The sequence below is a fragment of the Alternaria hordeiaustralica genome (genome assembly GCF_023758085.1).
Source record: "Alternaria hordeiaustralica strain BMP 2776 chromosome Unknown scaffold_36, whole genome shotgun sequence".
Lineage (NCBI taxonomy): Eukaryota > Fungi > Ascomycota > Dothideomycetes > Pleosporales > Pleosporaceae > Alternaria > Alternaria hordeiaustralica.
Window position 1 is genome coordinate 186156 of NW_026056808.1, and position 16772 is coordinate 202927.

Below are 16772 nucleotides of genomic sequence, written 5' to 3' on the forward strand. Positions count from 1 at the left end.
TTTAATTTCAACGTCTCTTCCTTCCCTTTTCCTGCCTTATACCCTTCTTTTGCACTTTGCTTGCTGCTCTCTATCGTTGTTCGCGGGCCGACTACACTATCGCGGATCTACGGTCCGTATAGAGTGCTTGAAGAACTTGGGATTCCTTGGACCGTTTACGCGATATCTGGTCTTTTCAACGCTTCACACGCTTCGCCATCTTTCTTTTTCGCGAAAGCCGTTACAGCGACTTGTTCAAGAGCATTTGGATTTGGTTTGATAGAAAGAGAAAGAACGGAAATTCTACATCATGTCGCCGAAACAGAAGACACCGAAGAAGCCAAAGGCAGCGAAAGAGGCGGAAACCCAGGCGCAAAATGCCCCAGCATCGACTATTCTTCTGAACATTGGTAGAGCAGCAGCACTCCTGCTTGTCGCAGGTTTTGCATCTCCAGTCTCACAACTGAACCTGTCTCCTATCTATGGATCGATCCCAGCATCGCTGCACCATCAACGGACAATGACTATCACCGCTGTTGCAGCACTCTTAACGCGACGGGCATTGAAGAGCTACGTATCTGCGAATGTGGCACAGTACATCGCTGTAGTCGCGTACTGGACGCCCGTCATCCAGTTCCTACTATTTCCATACAGCGGAAAGATTGGTGTAGAATACGGACCTCTGCTCATCGAGTCCCTTACCTACTTCCCCCTACTGTTCTTGTCAGTTTTTGCTGCCGCCGATCTACTGGAATGCATCGACATTACCGGAATCAACCCCTCGCCGTTGAAGGAAATCGCCATCCCCACTGCCTCCTACTTCACCGTATCGACCGTAGCCAAGATCAGCAGCGCTCTCATCCCCAGCTTCATCGGTACATCCGTCTACTTTACACGCGTGGGCATGCAGATGCTTCTTGCGTCGGCATCTGCCTTTTTCAGCCCATCACGTGTCATCCTCCTCGCTTTCCCGGCGATCCTCCACACGCTCTGGACGAACCCGCATCATCCTTCCACCCACGGTCTGCAGTTGGCAAACTCCACCTTGCAGGCTACGCAGAACTACACGCTTCTCGCTCGTCATGAGTCCGTCACTGGATATGTCTCTGTCATCGAGAACCATGCCGACAATGCGTTCCGTCTTCTTCGATGCGACCACTCCCTCCTTGGAGGCGAGTGGCTCGTAACGCCACAAGCCTATGCCAAAGGCCAACGCCAACGCGAGTCCATCTTCGCCGTCTTCGTACTCCTCGAAGCCGTCCGCCTCATGGAGCCTCCAGTCGACACCATACCTATCGTAGACGACAGCGAGAAATCTGCATTGGTGATTGGTCTCGGTATCGGCACAGCACCAAACGCCATGATCGCGCACGGTATCAACACGACGATTGTCGAACTTGACCCCGTAGTCCACTACTACGCAACGAAGTACTTCGCGCTAGACCCCAACCACACAGCTGTCATCGACGACGCAACCGCCTACGTAGCACAAAAGTCCGTCTCAGCACCCGGCAGCTTCGACTACATCATCCACGACGTCTTCACCGGTGGCGCAGAACCGGTGTACCTCTTCACGACAGAATTCATGCAAGGCCTCTACGATCTGTTGAAGCCAGAAGGTTTCGTCGCAATCAACTACGCCGGAGACCTCACACTGGGCTCAACAAGACTGGTGCTGAACACCATCCACGCCATCTTCCCCGCCTGCCGCCTCTTCCGTGACTCTCCGCCTCAGGCAGAACACAAAGAAGGTGAAGCTGACTTCATCAACATGGTCATTTTCTGCGTTAAGAACGACCATGGTTTGGGTAAGGCGGCTGTCAACTTCCGCGATACGGTTCAGAAGGACTATCTGGGTAGTATTGCGAGGAGGAACTTCTTGCAGCCGCAAGAAAAGTTGGAAGTCAACTACGATTTTGTGAGCAAGGAGAATGGAGGCAGGGTCATGGGCAATGCGGATGTGGGTGAGCTGGAGAAGTTCCACGAGGATGGTGCAGTTAGCCATTGGAGGATCATGAGGACGGTGTTGCCGGAGGGGGTTTGGGAGATGTGGTGAGCGACTTATCGCACTGTGGCTGTGGTGGTAGCAAGTGGACGCAGATTTTGTAAGCGAAAAGAAAATGCGATATATAGAATGGGATAGATTTCGCGAAGTCAATTGGTATACGACTATTCATAATCCAGAACGGTGTCTAGAGAAATCAAGTAATCCGCACATACCAATCCCCTAACAAGCCCAATCTAGTTACCCCATACCGAACGTTTTAATCTATATCTACAAAACACCCATGCAACACCCCTCCCCTTCTCCTCCAATGCACGCTCACCCGGCACTCCCCTCCGTCGCCAATGAACCACCCACCCACCCCCACGCCACCCACACACCACACGTCTCAGCCCCTCCCCTCAGACATGTCACAGGCTAAGCATTCGCCTTGCGTCGTCTTGTGCGTGATAAGCCATGCTAAGCATAAGTCTTAATGCATAAGAACAGGCAAAAACAGGAAAGAGTATCTTCTGCGATGCAGCATAAGTCATCACACCGCGTTTTTTGCGAGGGTGATGAGACAGGGGTGGGCGTGCATTGCAGCATGTGGGGAAGTGTGGAGGTGGATATCGGTGAAAGGTCATGGGGAGGGGAAGGGACTTGAGAAGGGGTTTTGTGTGGTGGTTGGGTAGGGAGTTGAGGAGTGAAGGGAGGGACGGAGTGCGTGAAGGAGAATTTGGTTCAATGATGTGATTGGAAGGTCTGCGTTGTCTTGTGATGTTTTGTATGCTGATGATTCAGCGTGGTGGATGAGATTTTTACCCCTTAGAATGTTGAGAGTATCAATCAAGCTTGACTACAAATGTGATGCGAAGGGAATGCCTTACGTTTAGTCGACGATCAATCCTCTGTGCGAGGTGCGGAAAGTCGGCAAGAACCTAACAAGCCATGCTTGTTTCCAATTCCCATGCAGCCACGCTCCGCATTTCAGCCTCGTCAAAATCGTCAAAAACAAATCATCTGCTCCACCGCTCCCACACTCGCTTCTCAGCTCATAGTCGTGTGACAGTGTCAAGCTGAGCTGCGCAAAACAACACACCTACAGCAAGGCGCTACCCCGCTATTCCCACTGGAGCCCAAAAGCCGAAATATTCTAACCAGCATGAGACATGTCTATCGTCGACTCATTAGTCGAACCAACATGCTGACGATGACACGACATTATCTCGGTACCACTCCATCAGCGGCTTAAAAGACACTCGGCGGTTGTCTGACAGGGTGCTGTGCGATGACTTCACACGTGCCCCGCATTCGAGAAGCATGTGTGGAAACTGCCCAGCGCCGACCGCTAGTATGCTGCGCCAATGCTTCGTCTGATTCAAGCTCGATCGTATGTTATGGGCGTATCATACTCCCCACGTGTTTGTCGAGATGGTTGCCTCGCTGTGTGTTAGAGTTCGTGTTGGACTGGTTTGCGCCACGATTCGATCCTTCTCTCCACGCTTTTGATGACTTGCAGTATCGCGCATGCGCAACATAGCGGGCGCGGTACCCGGCATCTTCCATACTACCCTCCAGTTCGCAAACGCAGAACCAGCTCATTTTCGCGCGCTTACATTCCTTCATCGCCAAGCCTGTGGACCTCTATCCCTAGCGGACCAAGTATCTCGGCGCCACGTCGGTCAAGCGGGTCATTACAAACTTGCTTGCTGCCGTCGGCATGCATCGTAAGAGCGGGATTCAATAACCCATATCAGCGAAGTCGAAGATGACGAAATTCTGGAGATACGTCAGACAGATACAGTTTTCCGATAACAGCGGAAGATCAGCGTAAGCTATTCGCTAGCTCGCGAGTTGCGCAATCATAATTCCTCCGAGACGAAGTGGAGCTGTTGCTTGGTGATCTCCGCGCGTCAAGGCAATTGCCGCGTTTGCACTTTCTGCAGGGCTGCCAATCGCATGGGACGCGCATACACGTGTGTTGGACAGGGAAAGTAGCGAGAGACGGAAAGGGAAGGTGGGACGAGACAAGACGTCGATGTGGTATATGTGTCGTTTGAAGTGGCATTCGCAGAATGCTGATGGGACAGACGTGCTAGTAGAACAAAATACAATAATGCCTCCAGATTGGGAACGGGACAAAAACCACCTTTTGACCCGCTATGCTCGACCTTCAAGCGCCGTAATGCAGTGATCGTGAAAACAATGGTCGTCAAAATATACAGTCGTGATTATCGTTCGCCCATATCGAACCTATGTGTAAATGCCTTCCCAACCTTGTTCTCCGGCTTGGGCGGAATGTGATGATGCAAAAACTTCTTCGGGGCGGCAGTCCTAGCACTCGAGGACTTGGAAGCGTCGAACATGATTTTGGGGTCGTCGTATGTCTCCGGACAGCAGCAGCCAATATTCTTGATGCAGCTTGTTTTCAGAACCTCGCCAATGGTTATGCGTTTCGAGGGTATCGGGTGGAGCATCTTTAGCATGAGGCGTTTGATGGACGGGGGCTCGATGAGACTGAACAGCTTGCCACACTTAGGGTGACCATCGACACCATCAAAGATGTCACCGTCGGGATGGCGTTCCAGCCAAGAGTCCCAACCCTTCTTAAACCTGGCGTAGTACTCGAACTCGGGCTTCGCAGCTTGCCACGGGCAACCACCAAAGGTCATAGTTAGGTAGACGATGGCGGTTGACCAGATATCCAGCGGACGTGGATCGTAGCTGTGATCCTTTGCAAGAACTTCCGGAGCGATGTAGGGAAGGCTGCCGCAAATTCCAGGCTCGGATAACCGAATCTCGCCCATGTTCTTTCCACACTCACCGCCAGACGCGCGAAGTCCAGGATGCTCGCCAGTGAAGACTTCCGCTACGCCAAAGTCTGAGATCTTGAGATGACCCTCTTTACTAAGAAGCAAGTTTTCCAACTTGATGTCTCGATGAGCAATACCATGGCTATGCAAGTAGCTTACGCCGCGCAGTAATTGCTTGAAGAAGCACAACCGATCATCCCGACTGTAAAAACCTTCCGCGCCGCCAGCGAACAACTTCCGTTCTACTAATGAGTAGATCTCTCCATATGTACAAAACTCCATGACGTGATTCCAGCGGCCGCGGTTCGTACATAAGCGTACTGTTTCGACGATGTTCGGATGATGCAGACTCTTCGCAATGCTGTACTCGGACTTGATCTTCAACACGTAGTCCTCCTCAGTCTCGTCCTTGTCGCGTTCTCTAAACTCTTTAACAGCTACCAGGTCTTCTTCCCGTGTGATGCCTCCTCTTCGCGCCATGATCCGAACTTCAGACGTCGCGCCCTTGCCTAGAATCTTTCCTCTCTTGCCAGGCATCAAACTCGAACTCTTGAACTCTTTATCTAGCTCACACCAGTCGATGATGAAGTCGTCCGGTAGGTTCACACTAAGTCGCCGTGCCTTCATACCCACACCTTGGACAGCTGGCTTGGAAAAGGTAGCCAACATGCCAGCGGTAGGCTTCTCTGCACTCTCGTTGATGCGTGGGACCTGCTCTGTGCTTGCGGACCGTCGGCGTGAAAAGCCGACTTTCTTAGTAGAGCTAACGTTTCCACTACCCGCCCAGGTGATACCAGGCCGCGGTCGGCTCATGCTTGCCAGGCCCGTGGAAGAAGCGGGTTTGGTGCCAATTCCTGGTCGTCTGTCCGTCGATGGCCTGCTCATAGGTGATCCAGACAAGGGCGGGGAGTTTGCCCGGGAGGATTTGTCAGAGCGTCGCGTCAGGGAGAAGGAGCTCAGTCGTCGGCTTTGCTTGGGAATGTCGACTGCCGGAGTTGCTACCTCAGCGGGCCCATCTACACCAGTCTTGACAATGTATGTGTTGGTCTCGGCCTTTGCTTTGGGCGATCTGTTCGGCGTCGAGATGTTCGAAGTGTCGGACTGATTGGCTCCGTCTTTGCTCGAATGTCCTCTGTGCAGTTTGCCGCGGATCAGTGAGCCCACGCGCTTTCCCAGACCGCGCTTCTCCGGTGGTGACTGGCGCTCGGCCTGCTGAGGCGGCTGGACATCTTGTTGGCTCTCGATATCTTGCGGCGCCTCTTGCAGCGGTGACTTGTTGGGCATGTCGCTCGTGACAGGGCGTGGGGTTGCGAATACGTCGTCTACGGAATCATCGTCGCGGAAAGGATGTGAGAAGGGCGTGCCCTCGCTGGTATGGCTGGTGGGTGTAAGAGGCTCGGCGGGCTCACTTGCAGTGCCAGTACTCTCATCCTCCTCTTCAATAGCAAAGCGGTGGTCGAGCGGGCGTGAATCGCGGTGCCGAAGTCGGTCGGAGAGGGTTCGCTCATCGAAGGAAATTGACAGTTGCCGTGGGTGTTCAGCGACCATCGGCATGGTGATGGGGCGCTGCTGTGCTCCGATTGGCTGGTTAACGACCGAGCGCTGGTGAGGGTGAAAGTCGCCAATACGCAAATACGGCGAGGTGCTGGGGCTTGTCGCTACGGACGCTGGAGGGGGCTCGGACAGTTATACGAGCCTTCAAGCGTACTGCACGAGTGCAGGTGTAGGGTGGGCAGCAGGAGCGGGGTGTGGTAGAAGTGTTGCAATTGTGACAGAGCCATATACACAACGTAAGAAGGGGGACTGGGGAAGAAAAGTTAAGTTGCGTCGGAATGGCACCGACGACACGCGAGTGAGGTTTGCAGCGGCCGAGGGGTGGATGGCGAGGGTCCAGACGCAGGCAGGCAGCGGCAGGGAGATGACGTCCCTATCCTATCCGCCTTGCTCTCGTGACGTTGGAATATCAATCAGTCCAACTGCACAAAGGCGGCAATCGTCCCAGAATGTAGGAAAGACGGCGCCCGGGGCCTCGCGCGATGATATGTGGGCTCCAGAAGTCGCAGAGAGACTAAACTCTCTTGATTTGACGCCAAAACACCCCCGGCCCAGTCCCCCTGCGCGACCCCCACAGCGCCAAAGGCCACCTGCAGCCCGGATGCACGTCTTGCGAAGGCCGCCCAGTAACTCTCGTCCACCGTGCACTCTCCCCCAGGACCCGGACCTTGCGCCCACACAGCAGCGCCGTGTGATGGATGATGTGCGTCGATGATCGATGTCTGCAAAGCTTGACCGCCCGGCTTGCCCGCTTACGGCCTTGCCTTTCATCTCCACCATGGCCAAACGAGCCTCTCCTCTAGCACCAACCCGCCCTTCCGCCAGATGCACCTACGTCGTTACTAACAGAACCATTGGACACCCATCCACTGGCGGCGGCCAGCCTGAATTCAGCAGCGCATCCTCTCACCCTCCGCCGTGCACACGACAGCCCTGGAGAGACGAGGGCATCATGCTGGCCTTGTCTCCCTTGTTTGGCCTGTCTGGAGAGAAAATGCCGCAGCTGCCTTTGGATGTGGTCTGAGCTGCTGCAGTCATCAATGTGCTTCCAGGACAGCATGCCGTCGTCCGTACGCCGTGAGCGCCCCTACGTCCTGCGTCCGCCGAACCGATATTCGCTCCTGTTGCAGATGTGCTGCTCGTGCAGCTCTCGACGTCAACTGACGACAGTCCAGCGTGATGCTGCCCTTGGATCCCAGCTCAGGGCGCTGTCAATCCAAAGCTTAGGCGGCCCTTTGCCGCCGAACGCGACAGGCGAACATCGTGGGGGTCACCAGCCGCTGCAACGCCATTTCCCCGCCATCGCTATTGCCTGTTGGAACGCCAGCTGAACCACGCCTCTCTGCTTCCCGGCACAAGCTGTATAGTACGACACCAAGGTCTCGAGGTTGCTTAATTACGTGCATAACCTGTTCCCTCGTCGCTGAGCCCATCGGCCCCAGTACTGTCCAGACTGAATGCGGGGTTCGTATCACCTCATGCAATCTGCAAGCATCTGCAGTGCTCTGGACAGGGACTCGTGCTGAGACGGCTCCCGATCGCGACCATGTGCATCCTGATCGCGTTGCACACATGCGTCTACCGCACTCCAAACGTTCGGCGACCCAGCTTGGTTTTGCTTTGCAAAAGATTCGCGTCAACGACCGCCATTGGACAAGTTGGCCTGCTCCTCCCACGCAGCGGGCTCTCTTCGCCTCATTTACTTGCACAGCTGACAGGTGCAACCTGGCCCATACATACGTGCTCTGACGTCGTCGCGCAACTCTGGCGGTGAGTCCCGCTGAGACTTGGAGTCAAGCGACTGGTTTCCTATCCCGTTATGTCCCCACTGTCACCCACTTGCACCTGCAGTAGTCATCGTTTCTTCTTCCGACCGCAGGGCGTTCAACACGTCTTGCAGCGGAATGCGTTATTTCTCCATGTACGTGCGGCTCGTGCTTTTTGTGGGGTAGGCGAATTCGGAAGGAAGTCACGACCCAGCACTCACTCTTGACCGGACAAACTCTCTATGCTGTACACACAGAGTGACAGCACTCGATGCGTTGTCGATCGCATTTCATTAATTCTCCGTACAACGGACCGAGTTGCGCGGATCACTGTACCAAACAAACGTCCCCTGAGACCGCCGTTGCTTTGCGTTCCACTACCTCCACGCCGCCGGATCACCAGTCTTGGCAATACTCTTGACGACTTGCTTTTATTGCCTGCCTCTTGGCACCATGGAGGGATTGCTTTCCGCGCTTGGCACTCGTTCATGTGCCGCTCATCATTCAGACAGCCAATCTACACGAGATTGACGATATGTGCGTCGGGTGGGATTTTCTTCCCGTCGCTATTGCCGTTCACGAATTCCTAACACGGAGGAAACGTCCGCCACTTGGCAGGCAGCACAACACAACCACAGGCACGAGACTAACGAACCCAGCGGTAGGCAATGTGGCCACCGCTCCAAAGCTCAACAATTCATCTACATATAGTGACGTTCCGGCAGCCTGCAAGACGTTCACTATCTTTGCACTGCATGCATTGCCCCGACTAGACCAGTGCCTAAGACCCAACATTCCATTGTCCCCCAGGTACCAGCCTCGTTGACGACGCGCTAGGATGCAGAGAAGCTTCCGCTAACAAGACTCTGTGCTTGTTACCATCAAGGTTTCGTCGAGACTGGACAAGCTCACACACGGCAGCATCTCGGACACCTCCTGACCTTCTCTGATACATGCTCCGGGTGGTACAACAGCGCGGAAATGGCGCGCCAAGATGGGTAGATCACCTTGGCGCAGCAACGTGTGCCACTGGCAACTTTCTGTCGTGCATGATCTGCCCTCTCCGCCGGAATGGAGAGTTACAGTAACGTCTTGGCCTCATTTGGACGGGAACACCCGGAAGTCAGTCGGGCAAGAAAGCTATCACGTCCGCGACCGATGAGACCACAGTCTATACAGAGACATGCGGTCCGTATCTTGGAATGCCACGCCGGTCTTATTGCGTTCTCGTTCGGGTCGACCCGATCCGGTAGGCGGTCTGGTGCATTCCAGGAGTGATTACATATCGAGGTATGCATTAGCTTAAACTTTATAAACACATCGATGTAGATCGTATCGAGCAAGATCGGGACATATCTATCCGTGTGGGGAGCGGACAAACTCATTTGTAGATATTTCCCTTTATGAGCTCTTTTGAAGATAGCTTTGTACACTTTGTTGATCTTTGCGGACCCGGAATACAGTTCATACTACATCCAGAAGGACGATAGCCTACGTGTGCTGTAGATTGGCCCTCAAAAGCTGCAACATTTTGCTTCAGTGAAAGTAGTGCTGTCATCTCACGCTAAATCTTGGGCACTCACGCCTGGCTATACCCGCTTGAGCAGCACAGATTATTTTCCCGGGGATTCACTGAGCCCATGAACATGACAAAGCAAATGATAGAAATTTGCGAGGTCTCCGCGGCCTAGGACGGTGTCACACAAAGTTGCTTTGGGTCAATCGATTCCTTTCTGGGCGATTGCCCTCAGTTACTCCGTGTGGGTACGGGTTACTTTTGATCGCTGCCCGCATGCATTGAAAACTGCGAACATGCTGAGCTAAGCAGTAGTCAAGATAGCAAGTCTACCATGCGATCACGTCCTGAAAGGACTGCCTACTGTAGTGTATATCCGTTGAAAGCCTGGCTTGCTTCGACATTGCAATCATGGTTTGTTATTCATATACACACAGCAAAGTAGTGCCGGCTCCATCGCCGAAACCCCACTACTCTGTTGGAAATTTGTATTCGATTCCATCGATAAGCGTGCCGCGATCTATCCCTACACTCTCTCGCCGAGACAAGACATATCGAGGTTTTACTAATGCGAGATATTGCCGCCGAAAGTACATAGACGTTGGATAAGGCCCGCTGTATGTAGCATACTCTTCCTCTTTTGAAATCACACCAGGAATAGCGTCTCCATGTCCTGTTTCGGTTTGCCGAAGTTGTAAGGTAGCTCTTCGTCACCTACATGTTCCAGGCTATTGAAACTGAGCTCATGTACTAAAAGACCAAGCCTGCGATACGTAAGAGCATTGCTGTCTGACGTGACCTGAAGATCTTTTGCGTGTACTTGCTCAACGACGAACGCAGTGTATATGGGTTTCCGGGCCCCGGCTCCATGATACACGAGCTGAAACGGTATAACCTTGTACTCTTTCCCTTGTGTCGTATCTCCTTGCCATTCATCCCACGCAACCCATCGACGGATCTTTTTACACCATTTGCTCACCCAATCTCCACATTTGGGAGGAGAATTTTCTTTTCCACTGCCATCTGTCGGCAGAGAAATGGTAAGAACTTGAGCGAGGAATTTTATCCATCCTTCTTTGACGTCTCCGTATGGGCTGTCGTGTTGTGCAAGCGTCAGGTGTACATCTAACACCTGTACTAAGGAGCTTTGGATTTCCCAGTGATCAAAGTATCTTATCTCTCCATGCACAGAAGCCCAGCTCCAGGTAGGGGCGATTCCCAGCCGAGGAGGCGTAGACGAGGATTTGCAATAACCCGCAAACCACAGTAGATCTGCTAGCAAACGACTTTTCCACAGGCCTGCGTAGTACACATCGTCAGGGCCGAGGTTTCGATGGACGAGTCTTGCTACCGAAGCTAGGGCAACTAATCGATCTCCAGGATTGGTGAACTCAGTTTTGGAGTAATTTTCCACAAATTCCATCCATTCATTCCACCGATCTTTTCCAAATGCTGAGCTACGAATATATCCGGATGCATAGCCATTCAATACTTCTGATACGGTACTATGACCATGCTCTATGGCATTAGGACATTCCCTGATCACGCCGTACAAGGTGAAGTGAAGTATGCGTCGTGAGAGAAGCCGCTCCTGGGTGACCCACCCGCGTCTGTTCAGAGCAGAACCTGTGGTTGCAAGATTGAAATCGACGGGCAGTGGTTTCAAGAGGCGAGTGTGCGTTTCTCCATTGTTCGTGTGCTGAACAATTTTGCACGGAGCTGCGCAAATCCGTTTACTGTCCGTTTTCGAAAGAAATCCGTCAGTCGCACTGTGAGCCGACGTGGCAGCGATGGTACAAACAGCGTTGTGATATATGCTACCCATACGAGGGCCTTCCGCGTTCCAGTCCATACAATCACCGCAAGCCCCGGGCTGGATGATGCATAGCGCGTCTATCCAAAGAAATCGAATTCCCAGTCCCCGCGTTACCTCTATTCCATCTTTGAATGTTTGTGGCATGATCTCAATACCAAAGCTTGTTTCGCGCGCGAAGGGTGCTCTCAAGACGCAGCTATGAGGTGTGACTCCCCACCGATAGCTCAGGGTACAGTATTGCGATAACTCGGCTACTGAAGAAGTGCCGTCTGAAATCCACGCCTCCACATCGATCACGAGAATCTCGGCGCCTCGAGAGAGATCTAGAAGTCGGCGTGGCAGAGAACCCAGTTTTTTGGGTTGGACGAAAGCATCTGCGTTGGTCGTCTCGATACATCCGTCGAGGTGAGCATGGTCAATCCTACTACACTCACCGTGAGATGAAACGCATTTTGTGAGAAGTTGTTGAGCTTGTGATATCACGTTTCCATCTGACGGTGACGGGGTCCAGCTCATCTGCGAGGCGTCGTCGCTCAGACGTATGCGACATGGGGTTTTGTTAATCATAAATCCTATGTGTCCAAAGGGATCAGATCGGTTGGGATAGTCCAGCCAAAGCCGCATCAACACCGGCTCGTGCATGTGATCTATACTGTGCATATCGACAACAGTATAATGCCAACACAGGGCACAAAGATCACAGCCAGAGCGTGCGGAGGCAATCATCTCTGTTCCTGACGCCCATTCACGATTAACCTGAGGTGCTGGCAGTACCTCGCGTTCGGCGAATGCGGAGCAGGGAGCGCATCGAGGCATGGCAACCGCGAAACCAGGGCGATAAGACGATGAATTGCAAGTGCGTTGACAAGTGTACGCTTTGGTATATGGGTTGGAAGTTCTCGGTCCGTTCAAGCAAAGCCTTGAGTGTACATGGATAAGTTGGAGTTCAACCACGCCGCAATCTTGCAGGAGCGGGGTAAAGCTCAGCAGAAGATGACAGAGCCTTCGTGCGACAGAGATGATCGGGGCCAGGACTCGACTCCCGGCGCATCGATAGTAGGAGATACATCCAGGGCGGAAATTCGATCGCTGTGCGCGACCGCCATACTTGGAGACGCACCACCTCTGAGACGTGCGAGGACCAGACCGATCCGGCTAACGGGTCAATGTTATACATTTCTATGCTTTTGCCCTTCGGTCGCACTACTCAGCGACCCTATATACACGCCATCGCTCTTCCAAGAGTTTTACACCCCACCATCGCCTCTGCGACCCATGCCAGAGTCTCCAACACGTACCTCTTTCTTGACATACGCCATCTCTTTAGCCGGCACAATCACCCACTCCCTCTCATCCATAATCCTGTCCAGACCACAGCTGCGTCCCTTCCAGCCCTCTCCCTTCAAACTCCTTGCCACCTGCCAAGACGCGGCGATGATATCGTTTACGCTAACGCCATTGAACTGCGCGCCTACAACGCGTAACCGGCCCTTGAACTCGTTGGACATGCCTTGCGCGAATTGCTTGAGGCGTTCATCGTAGCCGAGTGTGTATTGAGGAATGCAGTCGCGGGAGAGGTTTGCGATGTGGGCGGTGGGCTCGTCGGTAATGTTGAGGTGTCGCTTGATAACGCTCCTCGCCATTTCTAGACCTTCTTCCTCCGTGGGGAAACCCTTCCAGCCGTCCCACCAGTGGCCGCCCATCATGACTGTGAGTTTTGTGCCGCTAGCTGTGTCTTGACCTTTAACAGCAGAGGAGTCCCAGATTACGCCAAGAGCGCGCTCGGGGTTTTGCTCGAATGGAATTCCTTGTGGGATGAGGTAGCCGAAACCTTCATGAGGGAGAAGGTTTGGATTGGGGAAGTAGAGGTTTACTGTCATGACTGTGGCGAAGGGGGTAATCTCGTCGTTCTTGAGGGTGGAGATGGCGAGATCGAATGATTCAGTTGATGTTGAGCCTTCAGTCTGTATACTGTCAGTACTTGCGGTTCTAACCGAAGACGATGAACGTACCCCAGAGACAACCTCGACACCCAACTTCCCGTTCTCATTGAGAGGCTTGAAAGTCTGAATGGGCGACTCTGTTCTGATCTCAATGTTACCTTTCGCCTCTACAGCATCCACCAATGCTCGAACCATCTGCTGCAATCCGTTTCTGAAAGAAAACATAGCGGAATCCTTCAGGTTCTTCGCAAAGTCGAGTTCCAGATCAATCTCCTCGTTCATAGCTTTCGCTACTTCCCGATCATGTGGGTGGACGAAGGCAACCGGCTGCGATTGTCCGTACTCATTTTGCATGCGGAACCAGCCTCCAATAGCACTGCCGAATCGCGCCTCCAATTCCCAAGCCGGGCCAAACAACGTCTTAGCGCTCAGCTGGTTGATATCACCGGCATATATGCCGTGGAATACCGCTGAGACAAGATTGTCCGCTATCCTCTTATCCACCCTTCGTGCGAGCCACGAGCCAATTGTCTCATCCGTCAGGGAGTCGGGCCGCTTTGGCCTCAATGGTTCTGTGATCGCACCCAATATACCCTTCAATATACCAGTCCGCCATAATGTAAAGAAGTCTGCGAAGGTGGGTGGCGGGGCGGGAAGGCGGTTGAGCTGGTCAGGATAGTAGATGAAGCGGTTCTTTGCGCCGGGTTCGCTGCGCCTCGTATATGTGATGTCGTCAACGAGACCGAGTTCTTGTACCTATCCGCACTCCATTAGTAATGCCACGATGGTTTAGACATGTTCGACTTACCAGTCCTGCAGTGACAGTTGCGTTCCTCAATGTCCTCGGGCCCAATTCGAACAGCACATTCCCCTTCTTTCCCTCTGCATCCACAACGTCGACTCTGCGACTCTTGATCCAGCCACCCGTGTCCTTCCCCGCCTCAAACACCACCACTTTAGTCTGTGGGAACTCCTTAGCGATGAAGTGGGCGCTTGTCAACCCCGCTATGCCGCCGCCGAGAATGGCTATCCGCTCAGGGTACGAGGATTGGTAGCGAACGGCGCATTGTGCCGTGGAACGGAGGAGTAGACGTTGTGATGATGCGAGAAGTGGCCGATGCGGATGCAATGGGGATGGCGTGTGGCATGCAAGCGCGGGGCGCGCGGCAACGGTCTTCAACGTCTTCTGCGAGACATTCTGGAGCCGCATTGCCGGTTCAATTGGTCGCAAGATCGATTGGATGGGCGTTGCGACGACGACCAACAAGTTGCATTGGGAAGTTCAATTGATGTTCCTGCGGGAAAATGTCCGAGCTTGGGCCGCTTCCTCTCCGCAATCGATGGCTGCTGCCGTCATTGATTCAGCCCTACGCAGGCCATACCATGCACGAGCAATTCAGTGCACGCAAGAGATCAGCCACGACATCGGGTACACAGCTTGATCACAGGCTGCAGGCTGAGGGATTCAGTTGTCAAGAAGTTGTATTTCACAAGCTACCGTATACGTATAAAGTCACATTCACGGCAGAACAAGTCTATCTACTGGCGCAAAGTATACAAACCTTGAATATCGGATATTTTCGCATCGGGGTGGGGGCGTCGGGGGAGTTGCGTGAACGTGATTTCGGAACGGGGATCGAAGGGGGAAAGTGAGGTTGGAAGACTTCGAGGTACTACGGACCGACCGAATAGTGTACAGGCAAGGAACTCGAACCGCATCGATATCGACCGATCGACCGAAACAAGGCGAGAAGTCCGAATCGAATGGAAGTCGCCGTAACCGTTCGCAAAGAAGATCCGAATCGAGCTTTTCGACTGCTGAATGCATTAATGTCGTGGCAGGACATAGAAGTAAATCTAGCCTCCACTTATGAAAGTAACAAAATCCCAGAAACCATTTTCCTCGCAACAAAACACCGTGCTTGAACCAATTTGAGCACTCGTGTCAATACTAGCCTTGGGCAGACAGTGACAGTGAACCGGAAGCTGCTTGCTAGACGCAACGCAACTCGGCTCTACTCAGCCACGTCCAGGTCTTCGTGAGCGGGAGGGGGAGGAGAGTCGACTGTATTTGTGATCAGAGTAGTTCGTCGTAGAAGGGGTCGGTTGCCTCACTCTTGCGGACTTCGCCGACCGGGTCAGCCTCGCGCTCACGCTCGCGCCTCTCATCGCGATCGCCACGGTCACGGTCGCCACGGTCGTCCTCGCGATCACGGACATCCTTCATCTCACGGTCGCCGTCAATGGGGCTCCTTGACCGGTCGCGGTCACGGCGGTCGTAGTCGCGCTCGCGGCGGTCGTCCTTGCGAGGAGAAGCTCCGCGCTCGCGACGAGGAGAGGTGCTGCGACGGCGAGGAGAGCGAACACCTCGGTCTGCACGGTCACCACCACGGTCGGAACGGTCGCCACGGTCGCCGCCACGCTCAGAGCGCTCGCCACGGGGACGGTCACGGCCGGAGTCAAACCGCCATGATGCCGAAGGAGGCGTACGGGCCCACTATAGCTGGTTAGACAGACCCACGTCATTATGCGGTTCGGACATACCTCGATCTTCAACAAGTCATCGCGGCCGATGCGCTTGTTGTGCATCTCGTGGTACGCGTCGTCGGCGTCACGGCGAGACTCGTATTCGACGAAGGCGAAGCTGCTGGCCTGTTAGAGCCTGGGTCGTTTGCTACCGGGGAGGGCCAACTCACAGTCTAGAAGAAGCCGAACGGGGCGCTGGGATGTCGCAACGGACGAGTCGGCCATAGCTTGAGGATTGTCAGATCGCTTGTTTGGAAGGGGCGTGTGGAAGAAGGGCGGAAGGTGCAGATCGTCGTCGACGCGCACGGGTGTTGTGGGAAGGAGGAAGCTGCGCCGCGCAACAGCGATCGCGACAGCCGGGGCGCGTGAAGTGTACAAAGGCTGTAGAATCGAGGGCTACGATGCGGGACGACGATGCGATTGCGATCGAATTGGGGCGAGGCGTTGGAAGACATACCGTTCGAACTCGTAGGCAAGGTCGCGAGCGCGTGTGCCGTGGCCGAAGCCGGTGACGTAGAGCGTGGTGCCGCCGCCGCGAGACATGTTTGTCGTCTAGTTGGGTATCGTGTATGGAGGTGTACGGTTCAAACTTGCAGCTGTGACAAGTCGAGGGTGACAGTGACGGGTGTGGTCGATGATGGAAGGTCGCAAGCCGGCAGGAAAGTACTGGAGGCAGCTACAGCAAACGCTTGGACTAGCGCGCCTTGGCATTCTCACGCAGACGTCAAGTACCTGAAGCTTCGACATTCACTCGACATCTGATCCTTGCAATTTGCGCTAATCGGCGGAATACTGACGTCGCGCATACTGTCGCACTGTTTTGTTTGGCCCTGCCTCTTGGAGATGTTCGGTGCCGAAACTACCTCAATTCA

General features: G+C 53.8%; 4 protein-coding genes across 4 annotated transcripts; 1 reads left to right on the top strand and 3 right to left on the bottom strand.

The window, feature by feature from the left end:
* Nucleotides 1–289: 289 nt before the first annotated feature.
* Nucleotides 290–2035, top strand: J4E84_010124 (uncharacterized protein; the record flags this gene model as incomplete). The annotated part of the gene is made up of 1 exon (XM_049392682.1): nucleotides 290–2035. One exon carries the CDS (start codon nucleotides 290–292, stop codon nucleotides 2033–2035), a length of 1746 nt encoding a protein of 581 aa, XP_049239630.1.
* Nucleotides 2036–4197: 2162 nt separating this feature from the next.
* On the bottom strand, nucleotides 4198–6327 carry J4E84_010125 (uncharacterized protein; the record flags this gene model as incomplete). Its single annotated transcript, XM_049392683.1, has 1 exon — nucleotides 4198–6327. One exon carries the CDS (start codon nucleotides 6325–6327, stop codon nucleotides 4198–4200), a length of 2130 nt encoding a protein of 709 aa, XP_049239631.1.
* Nucleotides 6328–12678: 6351 nt separating this feature from the next.
* J4E84_010126 (uncharacterized protein) lies at nucleotides 12679–14584 on the bottom strand (the record flags this gene model as incomplete). Its single annotated transcript, XM_049392684.1, has 3 exons — nucleotides 12679–13395; nucleotides 13444–14130; nucleotides 14183–14584. 3 exons carry the CDS (start codon nucleotides 14582–14584, stop codon nucleotides 12679–12681), a joined length of 1806 nt encoding a protein of 601 aa, XP_049239632.1.
* Nucleotides 14585–15389: 805 nt separating this feature from the next.
* J4E84_010127 (uncharacterized protein) lies at nucleotides 15390–16443 on the bottom strand (the record flags this gene model as incomplete). The annotated part of the gene is made up of 5 exons (XM_049392685.1): nucleotides 15390–15439; nucleotides 15490–15871; nucleotides 15919–16018; nucleotides 16071–16127; nucleotides 16358–16443. The coding sequence occupies 5 exons, from the start codon at nucleotides 16441–16443 to the stop codon at nucleotides 15390–15392; spliced, it is 675 nt and encodes a 224-aa protein (XP_049239633.1).
* Between the last annotated feature and the right edge of the window lie 329 nt (nucleotides 16444–16772).